A 24675-nucleotide genomic window follows, 5' to 3' on the forward strand; every position below is an offset into this window, starting at 1 on the left:
GGGACTCTCAAGAGTCTCCTCCAGCACCAGAATTCAAAAGCATCAATTCTTCGGCGATCAGCCTTCTTTATGGTCCAGCTCTCACTTCCGTACATCACTACTGGGAAAACCATAGCTTGAACTATATGGATCTTTGTCGGTAAGGTGATCCTTGCTTTCTGAGATGCTGCCTAGTTTTGTCATCACTTTTCTCCCGAGAAGCAGGCGTCTTTTGATTTTGTGACTGCTGTCACCATCTGTCATATTTTGGGGGACTCAAATGGGGGCCCCTTTTTAAACATTTTTTAAAGTAAAAAAAACCTAGTCTTATACACAGAAAAGTACGGTACCATGGCAATGGATTATTTGGATCCTGAACAACCAGGAGTTCTTAGCAAGAGATGGAAAAGTCCACGGACAAACAAAACTGTTTGCACAGAGCTGGCCAAGGAGCAGCATAGTTTGGATTTTTGAAGCCTTTTCCGATGTTTTGGAGGAGAGAAGGCTTGACTTGATTCCAGGCAGCCTCCCAGGCCCTGCGCTGGATCTCAAATGCCATCTTTCAGAATGTGGGGTTTCAAAGATCTTTTCCCGTGTCTGAGAGGTCCTCCTGGCTGGTTTTTTTAAACTTTGGTTTCCTGGTCTCTGTTGTGATGGTCTCCTTGTCGAGAATCACCCAGTTAGGCGTTTATTGATCTGTGTAACTTTGGGAAATGTCAATCTCATCTCCTACCTGAGCAGTTCTCTTTCCACAAGGGCCAACATTGATGTTGAAATCGAGCATTGCCTGAGCTCTGCGAGTGCAGCTTTCTCCCAATTGAAGGGCAGAGTGTTTGAGGACCGGGACATTCGCAGGGAAACCCAACCTGGCTGCCTGCTTGTGAAACACGGACCACTTATCAACGCCGTCTCCAACTCCTTGAAAGATTCCATCAACGGGGTCTTGAAAAAGCTTGGGAAGACACAGGAGAACTAATGCCAGAGTAACAACCAAGACGCAATCAAAAACAATGGGAGAATGACATAGGCTATGAGATTAACCCCACTCAATGGACCAGAATGTGGTCTAAACCCCCCTTTAAATCCATATCAACGAAAAGAAAAGAACTCACTCTGAAACTCACCTACAGGTGGTACCTAACACCAAGAAAACTAGCGCTAATACACCCAGGAACCTCACCAAAATGCTGGAGAGAGTGCACCTCCACAGGCACATACCTCCACATGTGGTGGGAGTGCCCCAAAATCCAACTATTCTGGACAACAGCCACACGAGAAATATGTAAAATAACTAAGCAAGTATTAGACATCACCCCAGAATTGGCCCTACTAAACATCTTCCAAGACAACAATGCCCATTTACACCACAAAGAACTCATAACCCATCTACTTTCAGCAGCCAGAAACACCATAGCCAGACACTGGAGAGACCTGTCAGGAGTAAGCCTGGACCATTGGTACCAAATAGTATGGGAAACAGCCTTGTTAGAAAAATTAACCAATAAACTGAAACTGATACGGGGACAAACAGAAGAAGACGCCTTTACCCCGGTATGGCTCCCCTTTATCACATACACAGCCCAACAAGACAATGACAATAACCCACCAACAGCATACAAATCAATATGGCTAACCTGATCCAAAACACCCACCCGCCCCACTCACACACGAAAACAAAGGCCACCACAGCCAACCACAAATGAACAACCACACCCTCGGCCAACCCCAACCTCTCTCACCACCAAAGAAACACAAGTGAACAGCAGAGAACCGGCACGAGTAACGCTGACACCAAACCCATTAAGCAAAATAGAAACATCGCCACCCACCCCACCCCCACCCATCTTCCCCCCTCCACCACTTCCCCCCCCACTAATGTCTCAACAAATGAAACTGATTTGTAAAAATGTTACATGGAAAAAATATGAGAGACATTACATATACTTCTGTAAAACAAGAAAATCAATAATAATAATAATAATAATAATAATAATAATAATAATAATAAATTAACTTACTGTTTTTAAAAATGGGATTTTATTCTTGTCAAAAGGAAACCTTCCTCTGCGGGTCAATGTGAAGAGGATGCCAGCGAGGTTGAACCTTTCTGTAAAATAAAGTCTTACCGAGACCATAAAACACCAGTCCTGAGAGACCTGCATTGGCTCCCAGGACGTTTTCAAGCACAATTTAAAGTGTTGGTGCTGACCTTTAAATCCCTCAACGGCCTTGGCCCAGTAGACCTGAAGAAGTGCCTCCACCCTGGACGCCAGGGTCCCTCTCCGGCAAGAAGCGAAGTTACAGGGAACCAGGCAGGGGGCCTTCTTGGTATTGGCACCCTCCCTGTGGAGCGCCATCCTGTCAGATGTTAAAGGAATAAACAACTGTATGACATTTAGAAGACATCTGAAGGCAGCCCTGCTTAGGGAAGCTGAATGACTTGTTTTAATGTATTTTTAATCTATGTCGGAAGCCCCCCAGAGTGGGGATGCCTGTCCAATACCATGTTCTGAGCTGCAGATGCTTTTCCCGTTTGCCATGCACCAACCATGTGCTTCGCTGTCTCCTTCCCTGCCGCCTTTGCCCTAAAGATGATATTATTATTATTATTATTATTATTATTATTATTATTATTATTACTATTACTATTACTATTACAGGGCCTACCAGCTACACGGTGGGCACCATGTCGGAGCGCTTTGACTGCCACTATTGCCGGGACAACTTGCACGGGAAGAAGTATGTGCAGAAGGAAGGCCGCCACTGCTGCATCAAGTGCTTCGAGAAGTTCTGCGCAAACACCTGTGCTGAGTGCAAGAAGCCCATCGGGGCCGATTCCAAGGTGGTTATTTTAACAGTTTGCTTGTTTACTGAATGGATATTTCCATTCCACGCTCCCTGCCCCAAGAAATGTGGGGATGTTCAGGGAGGCAGGAGAGGACCCATTGTTTAATAGCGGCATAGGCAAACTTGGCCCTCCAGCTGTTTTGGGACTACAACTCCCATGATCCTTAGCTAGGACTCCCCTGTGTGAGTGCCTGAGGGCCCCACTCCTGCCACTCACCACCTGGCCCAGGGCAGGGCCCGACAGGCCTCATAAGGACAGTTGCTGCTGCTGCTGCTGCTGCTGCTGGCCATGAAGACTCGGAGCGGTGCAGTGTTTTTTAAAAAATGTTTAAAAATTCTATTATTTCCCTTTTGAATTTTTTGTGGGGGGGGGTGGGGGTGGGATGGAAGTTTGGTTGGGTTTGGGAATTTGTTTTGATTTTGATGTGTTTGTAATTTTTACAGTTTTTTGTTTGTATTGTTTTATTGTGTTTTGTTTTAAAGGTTTTATTTTGTACTTAAGGGCTGCCGGGGAGTGGGTCCCAGCCAACAGATTGGCTGGGGCAGGTTCCACAGGGCGGGTATGCACTGGGACAACCGATCTCGGTGATCACGGGTAGGAGGAGGAGTTATGCTAAGACCAGACCATGTCATTACTTAGTCGTTGTTTGAGGACTATCCCTGCCTCCGGGTCTGGTCTTGACCGGACAGATACTGGAATCAGCAAGGGATACCCACACGACCTGAAGGTGCTGCTGTGCAATGCCAGGTCAATGATCCATAAGACCACTGCCATCCATGACTTGATCATGGATGGAGGACTTGACCTGGCATGTGTGACAGAGACTTATTTGGATGAAACAGATGGGCCTGTTCTTGCTGCTGCTTGTCCACCAGGTTTCTCTTACACGCAGCAACCCAGGTCATGTGGGCGGGGAGGGGGGGTTGCAGTGATTTTAAGATAGTCATTAGTCTGCACCAGGCATCCTATTGGGAAGACCCAGATTTCTGAGTGCATGTTCTGGAAGTTGGGCTATAGGGGGAGTACAGGATTCCTATTGGTGTACCGACCTCCCCGCTGCACCAAGGATTCCCTGCCTGAGCTGCTTCAGGTTGTGGCGAATGTTCTCCTGGAGACACCTAATTTGGTTGTCCTGGGGGATTTTAACATCCATGCCAACAGGACCTTACAAGGGGTCGCTTAGGACTTCATGGAAAGCATGGCCTCCATGGAGCTGTCCCTGAATAAGGACATACCTTGGTGTTCACCTCTATGGATGTTGGTGATCTGACACTAAGTAAAAGTGAAAAAAATGAAGTGCCATGGTCAGATCACTTCCTGGTGCAACTGGACTTCTCCGCGACCCTTCCCCTCTGCAGGGAGGTGGAACCGATTCGGATGGTCCGCCCCCGCCACTTAATGGATCCAAATGGTTTCCAGAGAGTGGTAGGGGATGTTTTATCTCATGTTGATGGCCTTTCAGCTGATTCCCTGGTGGCCCGCTGGAATGTGCAGTTAAACAGGACTATTGACTATTTGGCTCCGAAGTGCCCTTTCTGATTGCATGGAGCCCGGACAGCCCCATGGTTTTCCACGGACCTGAGGGCAATGAAACAATCACTGAGACGGCTAGAGTGCCGGTGGCGGATAACTCATTCCGAATCTGACTGGACATGGGTTAAAGCTCAATGTCGAGCCTACCAAGTGGCGGTAGGATGGCGAAAAAGACTTTCTTCACCGCCTCTATTGCATCTGCAGAAAACAGCAGCAGGAGACTTTTTCAGGTGGTTCGCAATTTAGCAGAGCCACCTGCTACATCGGGGCCCAGTATGGGCCACATGATCTCCTGTAATGATTTTGCAAAGTTTTTTGCAGATAAAGTAGCTCAGATTCGGGAAGAGGTAGACTCCACTGTGGGAGCAGGGCCGGGGTGGGAGAGTGCTAGAGTCCAGTCTAGTCAAGTTGTGTGGGATCAATTCCAATCTGTTACCTCCAAGGATGTGGACAGGCTGCTTGGATGAGTGAAACAAACCACCTGTCTCCTTGATCTTTGCCCATACTGGCTTATAAAAGCTAGCCAGGAAGGGCTGGGTGATGGGCTTTGCGAGGTGGTGAATGCTTCTCTCTGTGAAGGAGCCTTCCCAGACCCACTGAAAGAGGCGGTTATCAAACTGCTTCTTAAAAAACCATCTTTAGATGCAGCCAATATGGCCAACTATCGCCCACTTTCAAATCTTCCATTCTTGGGCAAGGTGATTGAGTAAGTGGTTGCTGAACAACTCCAGGCACGCCTTGAAGAAGCGGAACATTTGGATCCCTTCCAGTCGGGATTCAGGCCTCATCATGGGACTGAAACTGCCTTGGTCGCACTGGCTGATGATCTCCGGAGGGCTAGGAACAAAGGTGAGAGCTGTTTCCTAGTTCTGCTGGATCTCTCAGCGGCTTTTGATACCATTGACCATAACATCCTTCTGGACCGTCTAGAGGGGCTGGGAGCTGGGGGCACTGTTATACAGTGGTTACGCTCCTTTCTGCTGGACCGTGTCCAGAAAGTGGGGGGGGGATGAGTGTTCAGACCCCTGGGCTCTCACTTGTGGGGTGCCTCAGGGTTCTGTCCTCTCCCCCATGCTTTTCAATATCTACATGCAGCCGCTGGGAGAGATCATCAGGGGGTTTGAGCTGGGTGTTCATCAGTATGCGGATGATACCCAGCTTTACCTCTCTTTCAAATCGGAACCAGTGAAGGTGGTGAAGGTCCTGTGTGAGTGTCTGGAGGCGGTTGGAGGATGGATGGTGGCTAACAGATTGAGGTTGAATCCTGACAAGACAGAAGTACTGTTTTGGGGGGACAGGGGGCGGGTGTGGAGGACTACCTGGTTCTGAATGGGGTAGCTGTCCAGAGTGGTGCATGCTCTGGTTATCTCTCGCTTGGACTACTGCAATGCGCTCTATGTGGGGCTACCTTTGAAGGTGACCTGGAAACTACAACTAATCCAGAATGCGGCAGCTAGACTGGGGACTGGGAGCGGCCACCGAGACCATATAACACCGGTCTTGAAAGACTTACACTGGCTCCCAGGATGTTTCCAAGCACAATTCAAAGTGTTGGTGCTGACCTTGAAAGCCCTAAACGGCCTCGGTCCAGTATACCTGAAGGAGTGTCTCCACCTCCATTGTTCTCGCCGGACACTGAGATCCAGCGCCGAGGGCCTTCTGGCAGTTCCCTCCCTGTGAGAAGTGAGGTTACAGGGAACCAGACAGAGGGCCTTCTCGGTAGTGGCACCCGCCCTGTGGAACGCCCTCCCATCTGATGTCAAGGAAATAACTATCTCACTTTTAAAGGACATCTGAAGGCAGCCCTGTTTAGGGAAGCTGTTAATGTTTAATAGGTTATTGTATTTTAGTGTTTTGTTGGAAGCCTCCCAGAGTGGCTGGGGAAGCCCAGCCAGATGGCCGGGGTATAAATAATAATATATTATTATTATTATTATTATTATTATTATTATTACTACTACTACTACTACTACTACTACTAGCACGAGTAGTGGTCAGGGATGATGAGAATTGTAGTCCCAAAACAGCACACATGAAAAACTTTAAACAAATCCTTATTTCCTGATGAATAGCCTCTGGATTATGGACACATGGTCAGCAGACCCTGGGCACCTTCCACTGGACATTCAATGGAATGGCTTTCGCCCCACCATCAAGCTAACAAGGAACCAATCTATGCAATAAATACATTGTCTGGACACTACTATAAAAAGACAGGATGGGCGCATAGACACCACCTGAGGCCGGAAACCAAACAACGGGCAAACATATCTACATGCTTCTGGCCACCACCCCAAACATACCAAACAATCCATTGTGTATAGCCAGGTTCTGTTCCAACTCTACAGACAGGGATGCTCCCCTAAGAGATCTGCAGCAAACCTTTTTGGAACTAAAATATCCGCCTGATGGAAAAAATAAAAAATAAAAAAGGTATCTGAAGAAGTGTGCCTGCACACGAAAGCTTCTACCCAGGACAAACTGAGTTGGCCTCTAAGGTGCTAATTTTCTAATTTATTTCGACTATGCCAAAAATAAATATATATTTTTACATATTTATTTTTTAATTATGAATTATGATTATGATTATCTTTTATATATTTCTTCCTAACTTGTGCTAGCAAGTCCCTTTGCCAAGCAGAGTGCATCCCCCTTTTGAACACATAGCGGTTGGCTCAAGACTAGCTTCTCACTCGCCATCTACCGGTAGATCCCCGGCCGATCCTGGTAGATCGCCGGATTCTTATCGTGTACAAAAAGTTACGGGGGGGAGCTTAAAAAAACTCTGTGCAATCCCCCCCCCCCCGCAAAAAAGCTCAACAACTTTGGGCAATATACCACCCCACGCATGCTCCCCCTCCCTCCAATGACGAGTAGATCACTGGCAGTTTTTTTTATACTGGGAGTAGATCACAGTCTCTTGGGAGTTGGGACATGCCTGAATATGACACGGCCTCCTCGGGACTGTTATCCCACCCCACCCCCCACCCCCATAAAGAGAGATGGAAAAAATTGGACCGGGAACTCCTGGATAAGAACCAATAGATGGCAGCATTGGAGAGCCTTGCTAAAAAAAAAACATGAACATGCAAAACTTACCTGGCCGGTTTCTCTAGTTACACGCTCTTGCCTTTAAAAGGGAAGCAGTGAAAATCATCGAGTAGAGGAGGGGAAACGTGCAGAGAAATTGGAACAGAAGCTCAATAAGCTAAGGCTGTCAGACAGACAGACAGACAGACAGACAGACAGACAGACAGACAGACAGATAGATAGATAGATAGATAGATAGATAGATAGATCAGGACCAGGGAGTCCCCCCACCTGTCCCCCCCCCACAACAGGACTTCTGTGTTGTCAGGATTCAACCTCAATTCTGCTGCCTTCCCCTCCTCCCTCCCTCCAGGAGCTGCATTTCAAGAACCGCTACTGGCACGAGAACTGCTTCCGCTGCTTCAAGTGCTCCACGTCTCTGGTCAACGAGCCCTTCATGCTGAAGGAGCACAACAAAGTGTGGTGTAACAAGTGCACCATGGATCAGGCCCCCCACTGCAAGGGCTGCCAGAAGCCCATCGTGGCAGGTAGGACTCCCCTCAACTGCCTTGCACCCCTTTGCTTCTTGCCCCACTCGACTATGGAGCCTTGTCATGGGGCGGCCAGCAGGCTTATGGAACATTTGAGTGTTAAAAACAATACAGCATTAAATATTAAAAACTTCCCTAAACAGGGCTGCCTTCAGATGTCTTCTAAAAGTCAGATAGCTGCTAATTGCCTTGACATCTGCTGGGAGGGTGTTCCACAGGGTGGGCACCACCACCAAGGCGGCCCTCTGCCTGGATCCTTGTAACCTTGCTTCTTGCAGGGAGGGAACCGCCAAAAGGATCTTGGGAGAGGGACCCCAGTGTCCGGGGTGGAGGTGCTCCTTCAGGGATACTGGGCCGAGGCCGTTTAGGGCTTTCAAGGTCAGCATCTACCCATTGAATTGTGCCTGGAAATGTCCCAGGAGGAATGTAGGTCTTTCAGGACCGGAGTTATGTGGTCTTGGCAGCCGCTCCCAGTGCCCAGTCTGGCTGCCGCATTTTGGATTAGTTGTAGTCACCTTCAAAGGTAGCCCCATGTAGAGCGCATTGCAGTAGTCCAAGCGGGAGATAACTAGAGCATGCACCACTCTTGCAAGACAGTCTGTGGGCAGGGAGGTCTCAGCGTGCATACCAGGTGGAGCTGATAAACAGCTGCCCTGGACACAGAATTGACCTGTGCCTCCATGGACAGCTGTGAGTCCAAAATGACTCCCAGGCTGCACACCTGGTCCTTCAGGGGCACAGTTACCCCATTCAGGACCAGGGAGTCCCCCCCACACACACCCCCTGTCCCCCCAAAACAGTACTTCCGTCTTGTCAGGATTCAACCTCAATCTGCTAGCCCCCATCCATCCTCCAACCTCCTCCAGACACTCGCACAGGACCTTCACTGCCTTCACTGGTTCATATTAGAAAGAGAGGTTGTATCTCCACATACTGATGAACACCCAGCCCAAACCCCCTGATGATCTCTCCCAGCAGCTGCATGTAGATATTGAAAAGCATGGGGGAGAGGACCCCACAAGTGAGAGCCCAGGGGTCTGAACACTCATCCACCACCACGTTCTGGACAAAATATACTTTAGCCCTTCACATATGCGCCGCCCGGGCGCAAAGACCAGCCCAGTGCCCCCCAAATTTAGTTAATTTTGCCCGCATGGCGCCATGGAGAATGACAAGTGCCGCTGTTGAGTTGGACAGGCGCCAATATTGTGAATGAGAAGCGCCGCTGCGGGCGCACCACATCTTTGGTAAATGAGCGCACAAAATTGAAAGTCCTCGAGTGAAACAGTCGGTCTACATTTTGGGAATACCTAGGTATAGATGTCTATTTTTTCCTAGCTCTGGCATAGGCAAACTCGGCCCACCAGATGTTTGGGGAGTACAACTCCCATCCTCCCTGACTACTGGTCCTGTTAGCTAGGGATGATGGGAGTTGTAGTCCCAAAACATCTAGAGGGCTGAGTTTGCCAATGCCTGTTCTAGCTTGATCAAAATTACCACATTTCCCCGTGTATAAGACTAGGTTCCCCCCCCCCCCTTAAAAATAATGTCAAAAATGAGATGGCGTCTTATACTAGGATCCATCTAACCCACCCCACCCCGTTTTCTTCAATCTGAGTCCCCCCCAAATAGGGGACATCTTATGCATGGGGCCGTCTTATAGATGGGGAAATATGGTATTTATTCTTTCATAACAGGTAGAGGCAGCTCTTAACAAATCCAAAGTGCAAGAACCATATAAATAATCAAAACCAGAAATCAGGTAGCTATTGTGGAAATAGGTATTCTTCATTTGTTGGAATAGAGGAGTTTTCAGCCAGTATTTAAAAGTGGAAACAGAGGGTTCCCACCGAATCTCTGGTAGCAGAATATTCTGCAATAACGGTTCGGTTTCCTTTTCATTGTCAAACAAATATTCAGGCATCATTGCTTGTTGAAAGTGGAGTTGCAAACTGTTTCCCGGCTTTCTGGTTGACATGGGATTTTTGACCTGGAAGAGCACGCATGCTTTTTGCCAGCCCCACCCCACTATAATCCATGTACTATAGTCCAAGAGATTCATTATTCTTATTTTTTATTTTCATCTTTATTTCATTTCATTGTATTGCAGAATCTAGTGTCAATTATGACATTGATAAAAATCCCCGTTTCCTCTCTCATTCTGTTTCTGTGACTTCCCTCTGCCACATGGCAGCCTTTCATACATTTTGAACTTGTCATTGTGTGTGTGTGTGTGTGTGTGTGTGTGTGTGTGTGTGTGTTATAATAAATAACAAGATGAAAAATCTTTAATAATTCCAGTGGCACCTTAAAGATCAACTAAATATAAGCTTTCAGGGTATGAGGATTTGTGTGTAATACACACTCCGTCTGATACTCTGACAACATGACATCCTTTAATACATTTTGAACTTGTCATTGTGTGTGTATCTGAAGAAGTGTGCATACATGCAAAAGCTTATACCTAAAACCACTCAGTTGGTCTCTAAGGTGCTGCTTTTTATTCTTTTGGAAGAATTCTTTGAAAGACTTTCTTAGATCATATCACTTTTTGGAAGACTTGATTCTTTTAAGGAAGTTTTTAGATTTTTAAGAAAAGTCTTTTGAACTATCTTTTTAAAGAATGGTTTTGGTATATTTTGACAATGGCAGACCAACATGCCTACCTACTTGAATCTGTTAGAAATATGGGCAGTTCATAAAAAAACCTTTTTCTTAAAATGCCTGTTCCAAAGGTCTTATCTTACTACACTAGGGGTTATATAGTTATCTCTGAAATTTCATGCATATCAGTTAATATCTTGACCCTGCTCTGCTGAATTGACATTTCAGCCTTCACAACATAGGAAAATGGCCAAGTAAACAGCTATTTTCATGGAGGAGGGTCAAGATATTAACTGATATGCATGAAATTTCAGCTATAGCTATATAATCCCTAGTGTAGTAAGATAAGAACTTGGGAGCAGGCATTTTCAAAATAGAGTTTTTTTATAAACCGTCCTACTGAACACCCAATGCTTTTCAGTGGAGCAGGGTCAAGATATTAACTGATATGCATAAAATTTCAGATATATCTATATAATTCCTAGTGTAGTAAGACCAGACTTTTTTATGAATCACCCTAATATATATTAGTTACTTTGGCCCCCAGGACAATCTGACAATAATTTTCCCACTCCTTTACGAAGTTAGCCCACGCATATCAATCCATTTGTTTTGGATCAATGTTTGGTCATTCTTCCAAACTAGTTCCGTTCCTTCTGAAGTTTCGGTTCCAATGGAAATCTCATGGTTGCGGTCATTTTAGCCAACTCTATGAATTCACATAATTTGTTTAGCCAACTTGATGAGTTCACACAATTTGTTTAACCAATCTTCTACTGAGGGGATGTTGTCCCCTTTCCAATTTTAGAGTCCAAGAGATTTAGACCACTGTGTTTCATCACTGTGAGAGGTGAGGTTACAGGGAACCAGGCAGAGAGCCTTCTTGGTGGTGGCGCCCACCCTTCAGATGTCAAGGAAATAATCAACTATCTTACTTTTAAAAGACATCTGAAGGCAGCCCTGTTGAGGGAAAATTTTTAATGTTTGATGCTGTATTGCAGGGACGTCCAACTCTCAAGAGATTGCGATCCACTCCCAGTATAAAAAAACTGGCAGTAATCTACCCCCCTTTTTTGAGGGGGGGTTCAGTTCAAAGTTGTTCCTATCCCTAACCCCTATCCCTAACTCCTATTTCTAGCCCCTATCCTTAACCCCTATTCCTATCCCTAACCCCTATCCCTAATCTTGCATTTTTAATAATTGATTGGGAGCCACCCAGAGTGGCTGGGGAAACCCATCCGGATGGGTGGGCTGTAAGTAATAAATTTATTATTATTATTATTATTATAGCTTTCAGCTTGCCATTCGTGAATCACAATTTTCTCAGTGCCACAAATTGCATCAATCTGGCAGTGAGCGCCATCTCTTTCCCTCCCTCTTTGCAGGTGACCAGAATGTGGAATACAAGAAGACTGTCTGGCACAAGGAGTGCTTCACCTGCAGCCACTGCAAGCAGGTGATTGGCACCGCCAGCTTCTTCCCCAAGGACGACGAGATTTACTGCACCTCCTGCCATGAGCAGAAATTTGCCAAGACCTGTGTGAAGTGCAAGCAGGTAAGTTGTGCCGACCCACCCTCCCCCAGCTTACCTGGATCCCATTTGGATCTCGGCTTTCCCCCAAAGGGCTCGGAGCTGTGCTCATTATCAGAGTTTCCTCCGCCAGTTCGGAAGGTGCGCCAAAAGGCACTTATGCCGACCAATGCACCCACTCTTCTTTCACCACGGCCTCTCTTGGTGCAGTTCTTAACGGAGGACATATGGTGGAGATAAGGTCAGGGTCAAGGGACTCCTGGAAGGTTCAGTCCAGCCCAAGGCGGTGATGGGGTTGCAGCACTCATAGGGGTTAAAGATAGGGATAGGGATAGCAGGCATGTCCAACAGGTAAATCATGATCTACCAGTAGATCACTGGACACCTGTGGTAGATCACTGGCTCTCCCTAAAGAAGCTCAACAAGGCCAACATCTTTGCCCTGCACCCCCAAAAAGGGGTAGATCACTGCCAGTTTTTAACTGTGAGTGGGTCGCAGTCTCTTGGGAGTTGGCCACCCTAGGTATAGGGGTTAGGGATGTCCAAAGTCTGTTTTGGGGGCCTAATCTGGCCCACTAGTGGATTTAATCTGGCCCCCGTGGCAGTATAGGTCCTGGGGTAAAATCCTAAAAAAAAAAAAGCTCAGCAACTTCAATCCTAAAAAAAGGTTAACAACTCTGGTTGGCTCTCTGGCCCTTTTGATTTAAATCACTCATCATTAAGGCTTGATTAAAAACCTTTTTTCAGAAAGGTTCAACCTTGCTGGCATCCTCCAAATAATGACAACCAGAGGAAGGTTTCATTTTTGGAATCATAAATTCTCAGAGGAGTTTTTACAGTTAAATAAAATATGACTGATTTGGTTATACTATGAGAAATACATTGACAGATAATGATGAAATTATAGTGAGGTTTCATAAGTTAACTGCTTCTATTTGGACAACTTTTCTGCTGCATTTGATTGGAAGGAGAAAAACCATTTCCTTCATAACAATTTAAACCATTTATTTCACTAAAACAGTAACGTGATAGCATATGGATCCACGTTTGTTAACTGATGTGCTTAAACTTTTTTTCTTCTTTCTTTTTTAAACCCAACAGACTGAGTTTTAGCACTTAAAAACAAATCCTTATTTCCTGATGAATAGCCTTTGGACTATAATGTAATTTCAATAGAAAACCTTTAGAAAGATTTTTCTTCCCAAAGCATTTCATTTTAAAAATCCTGATTTGAATAATAATAAAAATCCCATTTAAATCAAAATAAAGAGTTTGTGGGTTTTTTAAAGTCATAATTGAAAAAATCAGAATAATAATTCATAAAGAAAACAGTTTATAAGAAGTAAACAAGGAGGCCATGTACAGGATAAAGGAAGTCTTTTATTCTGACGTTTTATGTTATGTTTATTTTATGTTATGTTCATGTCTAATGATGGTGGATTTGTTGATTTGAGTTGTGGTGGATTTATGTTGTACAATGTACAGTGGTACCTTGGTTTACAACCATAATCCGTTCCAGAGGTCCGTCTGTAAACCAAAACAGGCTGGAACTTGAGGCACGCTTTTGCCAATGGTGCCTCCCCCCAAAAATTGTTCGTTATCCCCCACCCAAAAAAAGGGGGGAAGGGCTGTAATCCAAAAAAAGGTTACAATCCAGGATAAGCAACCAAGACGTTTGCAAACCAAGGTACCACCGTAAATAAAATTTAAATTAAATGAATTTTTTTAATACAAATGGTCATCAAATTAATTCAAATGAACCCCCCCCCATCCAAATATATATATATATTTTAAAAAATCATTTAAAAAACCATTGTCCACCCTGCTTTAAACAGAAGAGAGAACAGAAGAGAGAAAGCTTCCACAGGTGACACAGGGTTCGGGGCGGCTTGGACGAATGGTTCCCCAGGAGTCCAAGCAGCGCTTGACCTCTGACTTCCTTCCCCACGCCAGGCCATCACCTGCGGAGGGGTCGCCTACCAGGAGCAACCGTACCACTCCGAGTGCTTTGTGTGTGCCACCTGCTCCAAGAAACTGGGAGGGCAGCGCTTCACAGCTGTGGAGGATCAATTCTACTGCGTTGATTGCTACAAGTCCTTTGTGGCCAAGAAATGCAGCGGTTGCAAGAACCCCATCACAGGTGGGTCAGTGATGGGTCCGGGACAGGTGCCTGGAGGTGGTTGGAGGATGGGTGGCGCCTAACAGGTTGAGGTTGGATCCTGGCAAGGCAGCAGTCCTGTTGTGGGTGGGCGGGTGTGGGGGACTCCCTGGTCCTGAATGGGGCAAGGACCAGCTGCGCAGCCTGGGGGTGATCTTGGACCCAAGGAGGCACAGGTCCATTCTGTGTCCAGGGCAGCTCCATCTGGGACGCAGGATGAGACCCCTCTCTGCCCAGAGCGCTGCATGCTCTGGTTATCTCCCGCTTGGACTACTGCAGTGGCAGCCCAACTCGGCCCTCCAGCTGTTTGGGGACTACAACGCCCATCGTCCCTGACTGCTGGTCCTGGGAGCTAGGGACAATGGGAGTTGTAGCCCCCAAACAGCTGGAGGGCCAAGTTCAGTTATCACTGGGATATACGATATATCAGATTCTTCTGCTATAGGATACACAGAATATATATTCCGTTCCATTCATTCATATATTCAGTTCCATTCGTTCATTTGCTTCTCAAAAGAAGCTCGACAACTTTGATATGTCCAACGTCAATGGGTATATCACTGCCAGTTTTTTTATACTGCGAGTAGATCACAGTCTCTTGAGAGTTGGACATCCCTGGCCTAGCTCATAAGCAATTAAGTCAAGCATCCCCAAACTCGGGCCTCCAGCTCTTTTGGGACTACAACGCCCATCGTCTCTGACCACTGGTCCTGGGAGCTAGGTATGATGGGGGTTGTAGTCCGAAAACAGTTGGAGGGCCAAGTTGGGCCATGCCTGATCTAGAGTAGTGGTGGCCAAACTTGGCCCTCCAGCTATTTCAGGACTAAAACGCCCATCATCCCTGACCGCTGGTCCTGCTAGCTAGAGTTGTAGGCCAGGTTTGAGGAAGCCCACAAGTCTTGGGAGAGCTGGGGGCAGGGCTCATTGGAGGGAAGCCCACCTACCCGTCCCCCACTCCTTCTTCCAGGCATAGGCAAACTCAGCCCTCCAGCTGTGTTGGGGTTATAATTCCCATCATCCCTGACCACTGGTCCTGTGAGCTAGGGACGATGGGAGTTGTAGTCCCAAGACAGCTGGAGGGGCAAGTTTGCCTATGCCTGAATAAGTGACCTGTGTGCTTCCTTCTCCTTCCTTTCTAACCCTTCCCTCCCTGCTCCTCCTCTGAACCGGCAGGTTTCGGGAAAGGCACCAACGTGGTCAGCCATGAAGGCCACTCCTGGCACGACTACTGCTTCAACTGCAAGAAGTGCTCCATCCCGCTGGCCAACAAGCCCTTCGTCTTTCACAGCGAGCAAGTCTACTGCCCCACCTGCGCCAAGAAGCTGTAAGGGGCGGAGCCAGGGGCAAAGGGGGGGCGCGGCCTCACCTCTTCCCTGGAGGGGCTTGATCCGTGTGCTTGGAGAAAACCTGCCCACTCTCCTGCCCACATTTTTGGCTTCCCCATCCCCATCCTTAAGAGGTGCCCAGCATCTCCCCCCTCCCCATCTGACAGGTGGCATTCAATAAAAGCTCTGCCTTAGCATCCTACCTGCTGCTAACCTTGCTTAAAATCCCCCCTTTTTTAAAGGAAAGATCTTCTTATTTTCTTGCCATGCTTCACAGGTGCCGGCCAAAGTTTAGACTCAAGCTTTGCACATCCAAATGTACTTACTGATAACTAGGGTGGATTTGATTTAAATCATATATTCAGTAAGACTGGATTTCAATCACTAGTCAGGAAGACTTGATTTAAATCATTTTTTAAAAAACAGAAAGGTTCAACCTTGCTGGGATCCTCTTGCCTTTTTGCCATGCTTCGTGGGTGCTGGCTGATGTTTCAGCTCAAGCTTCACACAACCAAATATACTGCACTTTCCCGTCTAGAAGACTCCCCCTTCTGTAAGATGCCCCCTATTTTGAGGGACTAAAAATTTCGAAAATTGGGGGGGGGGGGGGATTGTTGAGCACAAATTGCCTACCCGCTGTGGTCACCGAGGGGTCTTTGCAGCCTGCGCTTTGAGTCTTATATAGAACCTCGTCTTCTACACAGAAAAGTACGGTACTTGCTAATAACTGAGCACATACAGCTAATTAGTCTTTTTCCGTGTATAACATGCCCCCATGTACAGTCATACCTCAGGTTGAAGTAGCTTCAGGTTAAACATTTTCGGGTTGTGCTCTGTGGCGACCCGGAAGTAACGGAGTGTGTTACTTCCGGGTTTCGCCGCTTCCGCATGCGCAGACGCTCAAAATGACGTCATGCGCACGTAGCTAATTGCGACCCACGCACACGCAGGTTGCGTTTGCTTCAGTATGCGAACAGGGCTCCGGAACGGATCCCGTTCGCATCCAGAGGTACCACTGTATAAGATGCCCCCTATTTTGGACTGGACTTAACTGTCAGGGGTCCTTTACCTTTATTTTGGGGGACTCAAAAATTAAGAAAATGGAGGGAGATTGCCCCCAGGTATAAGATTACCCCTCCCTTTTTTGCATTATTTTTTAGTAAAAAAAAACCAACACCCTAGCCTTATACAAGGAAAAGTAGGTTACTAACTGAGCAGTAAGATGAGGGCTGAAATCACACGGCTGCTTTTGAAAGGGAAATTTTTTGCTTTTCCTTCCTGGGGAGCAAAAGATCAGGAGAGAGTTTGGGGCCGTTTTAAAGGGTCACTCACTGACCAGGAACACCTGCATTTAAAAGTCTAAACAGGGCTGCCTTCAGACGTCTTGCTGATTTCCTTGAGATCTGATGGGAGAGGGTGCCACCACCAAGAAGGCCCTCTGCCTGTATTAAACTGAATCCTGGGGTGGGGTGGGAGGCAAAATGCTTGTGTGCTCTTCCATATCAAAAATCCCATGAAAGCCAGGAAATGGCCGGCCTGAGCCCTTCGCAACATCAGTTTCCACAAGCAATGATGCCTTCATATTTGTTTGACAATGAAAAGCAGGGGTCAGCAACCTTTTTAAGCAGGGTCCACTGTGCCTCGGATCTTGTGGGGGCTGGACTATATTTTTTGGGGGGAAATGAACAAATTCCTATGCCCCACAATTAACCCAGAGATGCATTTTAAATAAAAGGACACATTCTACTCATGTCAAAACATGCTGATTCCCAGACCATCCGCCAGCCGGATTGAGAAGGCGATTGGGCCGGATCCGGCCCCCAGGCCTTAGTTTGCCTAGCAATGCCCTAGGTCAGGCACGTCCAACAGTTAGATCACTTTGGCTTCTCCCAAAAAGCTCAGCCACTTTTGTTTCCTAGCCAAAAAGTGGGCCATCAGATTAAGTTCCACTATATAGGACTGGAGATTCAGGACCCTTAACTGTGTTTTATATAATCAACTTTTGATTATGTTCTGTGTATCTCACAACGTTCATTCAGTTCCATTAATTTATATATTCATTTGCTCCCTAAAAAAAAAGCTCAACCACCTTTGCTTCCCCAAAAAAGCTCCACATCTTTGATCCATCCAACGACAACGGGTGGATCACTGCCAGTTTTTTTTACACTGTGAGTAGATCACAGTCTCTTGGGAGCTGGACATCCCTGCCCTAGGTGATAGTATGTCAATATGCAGATCTGATCAGCATCACATGGTCCAGCCCAGAAACATCTCCAGAAAACCTGGCCTTCGCGGATTAACACAATGAAACCCTTGATGCGCACGAAGGAATAAAACGCAAACGTTTGCAACACACAATTTCCTCCACCCATTCTTAGCTGATACTTGTATCTGTTATCACACCCAAGATTGCGTCCAATGAAGTGTCTCATGGGGAATTAAGGGGAGGGGGGGATTACAGAAATCTACATGTGCTTGGTTCAAAACTGTATAAGAAGTAAGAAACGTCTCCCGTTTGGAGTCTTCTCCTTTCCTCCTTGGCGAGACTGCTTTTGACCCTGCTGCCGCAAAAATCTCAAATAAAGGTCCAGCATCTTCGCTGCTTTGCTTCAACTTGCCTGGGTTTGTATTCCGTTTTTGCATGCCGGCCGCGGGAACCTTCACAGGTCCCATATGACAGGAGTCCCTTATTTTTCACCATTCCTGGAAGCCTCGTGTGGGAACATCAAACCATAGATGGACACCAGAGACAAAATATGACAAACTAGTAACAAGAAAAAACTCAGAATGGATGAAAATGAGATCATAAGTATGGATATATGGTAAACAGGGCAATTCAGAAATGCTCAGATAAAAGTGATTACATCTGGAAGTCAGGGAGGGGGATGGGAGGAAGTCAAAGCACAATTTGAGCAAAGATCTATGTGATGAAGAAATGTTATTTGGTTGTTATAAAGCAGGCATGTCCAACAGGTAGATTATGACTGGATGTCTGTAGAGAAGCTCAACAACTTTGGCTCCCCTAAAAAAGCTCAACACTTAAAATGGTGCCTTCCTCCTCCCTTAGACCTGAATCCCTTTTTTAAAAAAAGGGCTATCCTTCCTAAAAAAAGCTCACCCACTTTGATCTGAATCCCAGAAAAGGGGGCAGATCACTGCCAGTTTAGATCGCAGTCTCTTGGGAGTTGGCCACCCCTGTTATAAAGGGAAAAAGAAAAAGAAATAAGATTAAAAGAAAAAGAAAATGAGATCATTATCCATAAGATAACCCCAACCAGGCGACAGGAGAAAAGAGAGAAATCTAAACCTCTAGTAGAAGCCCTAAAAGGAAACCCGATAGTACAGTACACAGGTGGGAATTCCCAGAGGGCACCTCATTCTTCTTTGAGGGGGAAAGGCGGATGTTCAGAACGCCGAAAGACACTGAGAAATTTGGGACAAAAGCCACTTCTTTTCAGAGAAAGGCCCAATTGATTTTGTGCCTGATTTCCAAACATTCCTGTTCCGCAGACGAGGCTGTGCCATGTCTATGGAACAGTCATGTAGAACAGGCACGTCCAACAGGTAGATCCAACAATCTCCTGGTAGATCGTGGGGCTTTCCTGGTCGATCTCTGGCCCCTCAGGGATCTCCTTCCCCCCAGAATAAAAAAGAACAAAAGGAATTAAAAAAAGTTCAACAACTACTGCTTCCTGTTATGTTCTGTGTACCGTATTTTTCGCCCTAAAGGGCACACCGGCCCATAGGACGCACCTCGTTTTTTGGGGGAGGAAATGAATAAAAAAGGGCGCCCCGTGCTTCAGGCTGAAGCCCGCAAGCCTTGCGAGCCCGGCAGCAACTCCCACCGGGCTTGCAAGGCTTGCGGATAGCTTCCTGAAGCCTGGAGAGCGAGAGGGGTCGGTGCGCACCGACCCCTCTCGCTCTCCAGGCTTCAGCGAAAGCCTGCATTCGCCCCATAGGACGCACACACATTTCCCCTTCATTTTTGGAGGGGGAAAAGTGTGTCCTATAGTGCGAAAAATACGGTATATTGCAAGGCTCATTCGGTTTCATTCATTTATATTTCCCGTTCCATTCATTCATATCTTCCGTTTCTGTCCTTCATTTGCTTCCTTAGAAAAAGCTTGTCAATGTTGGCTTCCGGAAAAAAGCCGAACAGCTTTGCCTTTCAAAAAAAAACAACGTGGCAACTTTGGCTTCATTTGGTTTCATTCATTTCATATCTTCAGTTTCATTTATTCATTGATTCAGTCCTCTGTTTCAAAAGAATGAATGAATTTATTTCCGTCGGCCATTGCAATAAAAGAGCATTGCAGTGTGCATATACCAGGCATGTCCAACATGTAGATCACAACCTACTGGTAGATCGTGGGGTGTTCCTGGTCAATATCTAGTCTCTCAGGGATCTCCTCCCACCACCTCAAAAAAGAAAAAGTAAAAAAAAGAAGAATGAAATAGCTCAACAACTACTGTTTCTACTGTTTCCTAAAGAAAGCTCAACCACTCTGGCTTCCTAAGAAAAGCTGAACAACTTTGCCTTTCCAAAAAAAGCCCGACGACTTTGTTTTCCTAAGAAAAGCTCCACAATTTGCCTTTCAAAAAAAAGCTCAGCTTCCGAGCAAAAAATGTGGACCATCAGATTCATCAGATTATGGTCCACCATTTGACTGTGGATTCAGGACCCTCAACTGTGTTTTATATAATCGACTTTAAATTAGGTTTTTGTTTATCTCGCAATGCTCACAGTTCCATTCATTCATAAATTCAGTTCCATTCACTCAAAAAAAAAAAAAAAGCTCAACAACTTCGATCTGTCCAACGACAATGGGTAGATCACAACCAGTTTTTTTTACACTGAGAGTAGATCACAATCTATTGGGAGTTGGAGACGTCCCTGATGTAGAATGTAATGATTATAGGGGGTTGCTCGTGCGTAAGTTGCCGCCACTCCTGGCTAGTGTGCCTGGTTAAGCCTTTTCTGTCTGGACAGCCCTTCACTTCGTGGCTGTTTCAGTCGCTAGCAGAATCCGTCAGTGGGCGTTTCTTAAACCTTTCCCAGCATAAAAGCTGTTGGACTCCAAGTCTCCTCCTACTCTCTCTGCGCGGAAGTCTTCTGTGCAGAGAGGGTGTGGGTAGCGGAGGACCCGTGCTCTCCTCGCTGGTCCTGGAGTCCTGGAGCCCCCTCGTCGATTCTCCCATCTGCCCCCCTTTATCCCTGGTGTTACGCTCATTTCCTTCCCCAGCTGATGAGCTGCCTCTCTCCCTGCTGGGCCCTTCTCCAGCATCGCTTGGGAACCTTGCCTCCGCCTCTGGCTCCGATGTCAGTTCCCTGACATAGAACAATGACTGCTCCCTAAAGAGAGTATCTCTACTATTCAGCTTTTAGAGTTGGATCGTTGTACATCTGCCCCCCATTTCAAGAGGCTTCTCTCTCAAATTCAGGCTTGTTGAGAACCAGGGTGGATTTGACTTAAATCAAATTAATTTTAATCAGGATATAAATCACAATTTACCGTATTTTTTGCTCTATAGGACGCACTTTTTCCCCTCCAAAAATTGAGGGGAAATGTGTGTGCGTCCTATGGAGCGAATGCAGGCTCCTTGGCTTCAGCGATAGCAACGCTAAGCCTCCAAAGCGCGGAGGGAGCGCTCCCTCCGCGCTCCGGAGGCTTCGTGTTGCTATTGCTGAAGCCTGGAGAGCGAGAGGCGTTGGTGCGCACTGACCCCTCTCGCTCTCCAGGCTTCAGGGATAGCCGCCTGAAGGCCTTTGGAGCGCAGCGCAAGTTCCCGCTGCATTCTGGAGGCTTCAGGTTCCTTTCAGCAAAAGGAACACGAAGCCTGAGGAGCGCAGCGGGAACTTGCGCTGCGCTCAGAAGGCTTCAGGAATAGCCGTGCACAGCCCCTCCGACAGGGAGAGGCTGCACGTGGCTATGGCTTCTTTAGCCCCGCGCAGCCTCTCCCTGCCGGAGGGGTTGCGCGCGGCTATGGCACAAGCCAAGACAGTGAGCGGGATGGATCCTGCTCGCTGTCTTGGCTTGTGCCATAGCCGCGCGCAACCCCTCCGGCAGGGAGAGGTTGTGCGCGGCTAAAGAGGAAGCCAAAGCAGCGAGCAGGATCCATCCCGCTCACTGTCTTGGCTTGTGCCATAGCCGCGTGCAACACCTCCAGCAGGGAGAGGTCGCACGCAGCCTGTATGCTGCTCTTTGGGTCTGGGGGGGGATAATTCCCCCCCCCTTGATTTCCCCCTCTAAAAACTAGGTGCGCCCTATGGAGTGAAAAATACGGTAAATCACGAGTCAGCAAGACTTGATTTAATTTAATTTTTTTTACAGAAAGGTTCAACCTTGCTGGTATCCTCTTCATATTGACAACTGGGAGGAAGGTTTCCTTTTTGGACTAATACATTTTCAGAGTCGTTTTTTACAGTTATATTAGTAATACATAGAAAAGTAATTATGAAGAAAACCCCCGCTCCACCCTCCCTTTATATATAAGGGTCTGGTGACTTCTGTTTCAGTGTATCTGAAGAATTGTGCATGCACATGAAAGCTTATACCAAGAACAAACTTAGTTGGTCTCTAAGGTGCGACAATTTTTAATTTTTTTATTTTGACTGTGTCAGACCAATACGGCTACCTACCTGAATCTATTCTGATTATTATTATTATTAAACCAACGATAGGTCAATACAAAGTCAGTTTCAGAAGCTCTGCATTTCTCCGTGCCAACAGCAACCGTTTTGGATCATCTGTTAATAACCAACTGCAGGTTGCTTTCAATGGGAAAATTTATTTAACAGTGAATACAATACGCATTTACATACAGCATTCAACAGGCATCAGTTTGCACAGGGGAAAATACTGGAGTCATCATGCTTGTCCAAATGATTGTCTCTGCCAGAATGAAAAGAGTGATCATACAAAAATACATTTTGTTTCAACCTAAGGCACTGCTCTAAAATATTTGGGAATGGCAAAAAGGTTTGGGAGAGGGCAGAGGATGAGATGGAAAGGGGGCTGGATCTCTAGTTCCCAACTGCAATCCCAAGAAATGGGGCATCGTGCCAATATGAACATCTGCCCTGAAAGCCGAGGGGTCACTGATCTGGGAAGCCGCTCTTTATAGAATAAATTATTATTATTAATCTTTTGACAAGGGACACCTAGCGATTCAGGACTCGAGGACAAGGACGCAGCTGCCGTTCTCTCTTAGCCACAGACTTCATCCCTTTATGCCAGTGGTGGCATAAAGGCCCAGATTGGCCATCACTGCTTTACGCAGAACACTGTCCAAGGGCTGGAGGCTAAATAGGTTGCTTTATGCCAGTCATGGCCAAACTTGGCCCTCCAGCTCTTTTGGGACTACAACTCCCATCATCCCTAGCTAACAGGACCAGTGGTCAGGGATGGTGGGAATTGTAGCCCCCAAGCAGCTGGAGCAGTGGCGTAGCGTGGGGGGTGCAGGGGGGGCCGGCCGCACCGGGCGCAACATCTGGGGTTAGGGCAAATCCACAGGTTAGGGGGCGCAAATCCACGGGTTAGGGGGCGCAAATTACTTGCCTTGCCCCGGGTGCTGACAACCCACGCTACGCCACTGAGCTGGAGGGCCAAGTTTGGCCACCACTGCTTGACACAAACAGCAGAGGCAAGCAGCGAGGTCAAACGAAGAGAAGGACAGAATAATTAATGAAGACAAAAACAAACAAACAAACAAAACCACAACACACACACACAACCTCAGGGGTTCGATACTGCTTTTATGTACACCAATATGCACAAAAACTGACGTGTGAATATCAACTTAAATCAGGCACCCCCAGACTCGGCCCTCTGGATGTTTGGGGACTACAACTCCCATCATCCCTAGCTCACATGACCAGTGGTCAGGGATGATGGGAATTGTAGTCCCAAAACAGCTGGAGGGCCGAGTTTCAGAATGCCTGACTTAAATACATGTTGCTGTTGTTTTTAAACCTGTTCAAAGCACAAGCAATGGCAAGCACGCAATGGGGAGCATAGGACAGGGGTGGCATTGCTGTGGGGCTGGCGCTCACTTCAATGGGGCTTGGCCCCAAACCTGCGCAAGCCCAGAAAAAACAAAATGCGCAGTGACCCAGCTTGACGGATTGGGCATGTTGCTGACGTCACGCCTCTCGCTTTCTCGACATGCTCAGATGCGCGCTGGCTTCACAACGGTGAAGAGGCTTCCCCTGTGGAAACGTATTCCAGGTGGTGCATGACTTTAAGATGGCTTTCAATGTAAATAAAGTAAATAAAGATGGGTTTAAAGCAGGCATAAGCAAACTCCGGCCCTCCAGATGTTTGGGACTACAATTCCCTAGCTAATAGGACCAGTGGTCAGGGAGGATGGGAACTGTAGTCCAAAAATTTGGAGGGCCGGAGTTTGCCTATGCCTGCTTTAAAGGTAAATCAGGGAAGACGCTCCATGCAGTAGGCTTCCCGAGCCCCCTCCAAACATTTGGGGTTGGGGTGGGGCTCCTGGCAGGTTATTTGGGCATTGGTCTCGGCCATTCTGGCCCCCCTTCCACGCACTTTGCGGGTCCTTGCCGAGTGTCTCATGGCGAGTCGTCGCCTTCAACAAGTGGGGGCTGACAGCAATTTGCAGGCCCCGTAGAGCACTGCACACCACGTTGCCATAATGACACTCGACCGTTGTCAGTGGGGATCCAGTTGCGGGGGAAGCTGCTGGGGCACCCGGGGCGGCAAATATGACGCGTACCTGGAGGCGCACCGATCCTCCCGAGAGTGCCGCCACCTGCGCATATACGCCCAGCATGTGGTGCCGCCTGCTGGGGATGGGAGTGCTGCCCGCCTGGCGTATTTGCACGATCAGCGGGCGGATTTCCGCAGCGGCAATTGTGCCTGTCGCGGAAATTCACCCGCCACAACGCCAATCAGCCCAGGGGGGATTTTGTCAACCCCCCACCCCAGGCATGGGCCACCTCCGTCCACCAGTGGCTAACAGCAGTTTGCAGCCCCGACAGCGCTACATTACAATGACGGCACTCGATCATTGTTGGCGAGCTCACCAAAATACCGTATTTTCCCCTGTGTAAGACTAGGTTCCCCCCCAAAATATAATGTCGAAAAGAAGGGG

General features: G+C 47.1%; 1 protein-coding gene across 4 annotated transcripts in view; it reads left to right on the plus strand.

Annotated features, from left to right (window-relative positions):
* FHL1 (four and a half LIM domains 1) overlaps positions 1-15760 on the plus strand; it is an 81244-nt gene extending 65484 nt beyond the window's left edge. For all 4 annotated transcript variants that reach the window (XM_077922332.1, XM_028715106.2, XM_028715104.2 and 1 more), the window contains exons 2-6: positions 2640-2821; positions 7764-7938; positions 11931-12100; positions 14029-14215; positions 15407-15760. In XM_077922332.1, the coding sequence (XP_077778458.1) occupies positions 2666-2821; positions 7764-7938; positions 11931-12100; positions 14029-14215; positions 15407-15561 (843 nt within the window). In that variant the 5' untranslated portion in view covers positions 2640-2665 and the 3' untranslated portion in view covers positions 15562-15760. The remainder of the gene's footprint in view (positions 1-2639; positions 2822-7763; positions 7939-11930; positions 12101-14028; positions 14216-15406) is intronic.
* Positions 15761-24675: the final 8915 nt, after the last annotated feature.

Source organism: Podarcis muralis, chromosome Z (assembly GCF_964188315.1).
Source record: "Podarcis muralis chromosome Z, rPodMur119.hap1.1, whole genome shotgun sequence".
Lineage (NCBI taxonomy): Eukaryota > Metazoa > Chordata > Lepidosauria > Squamata > Lacertidae > Podarcis > Podarcis muralis.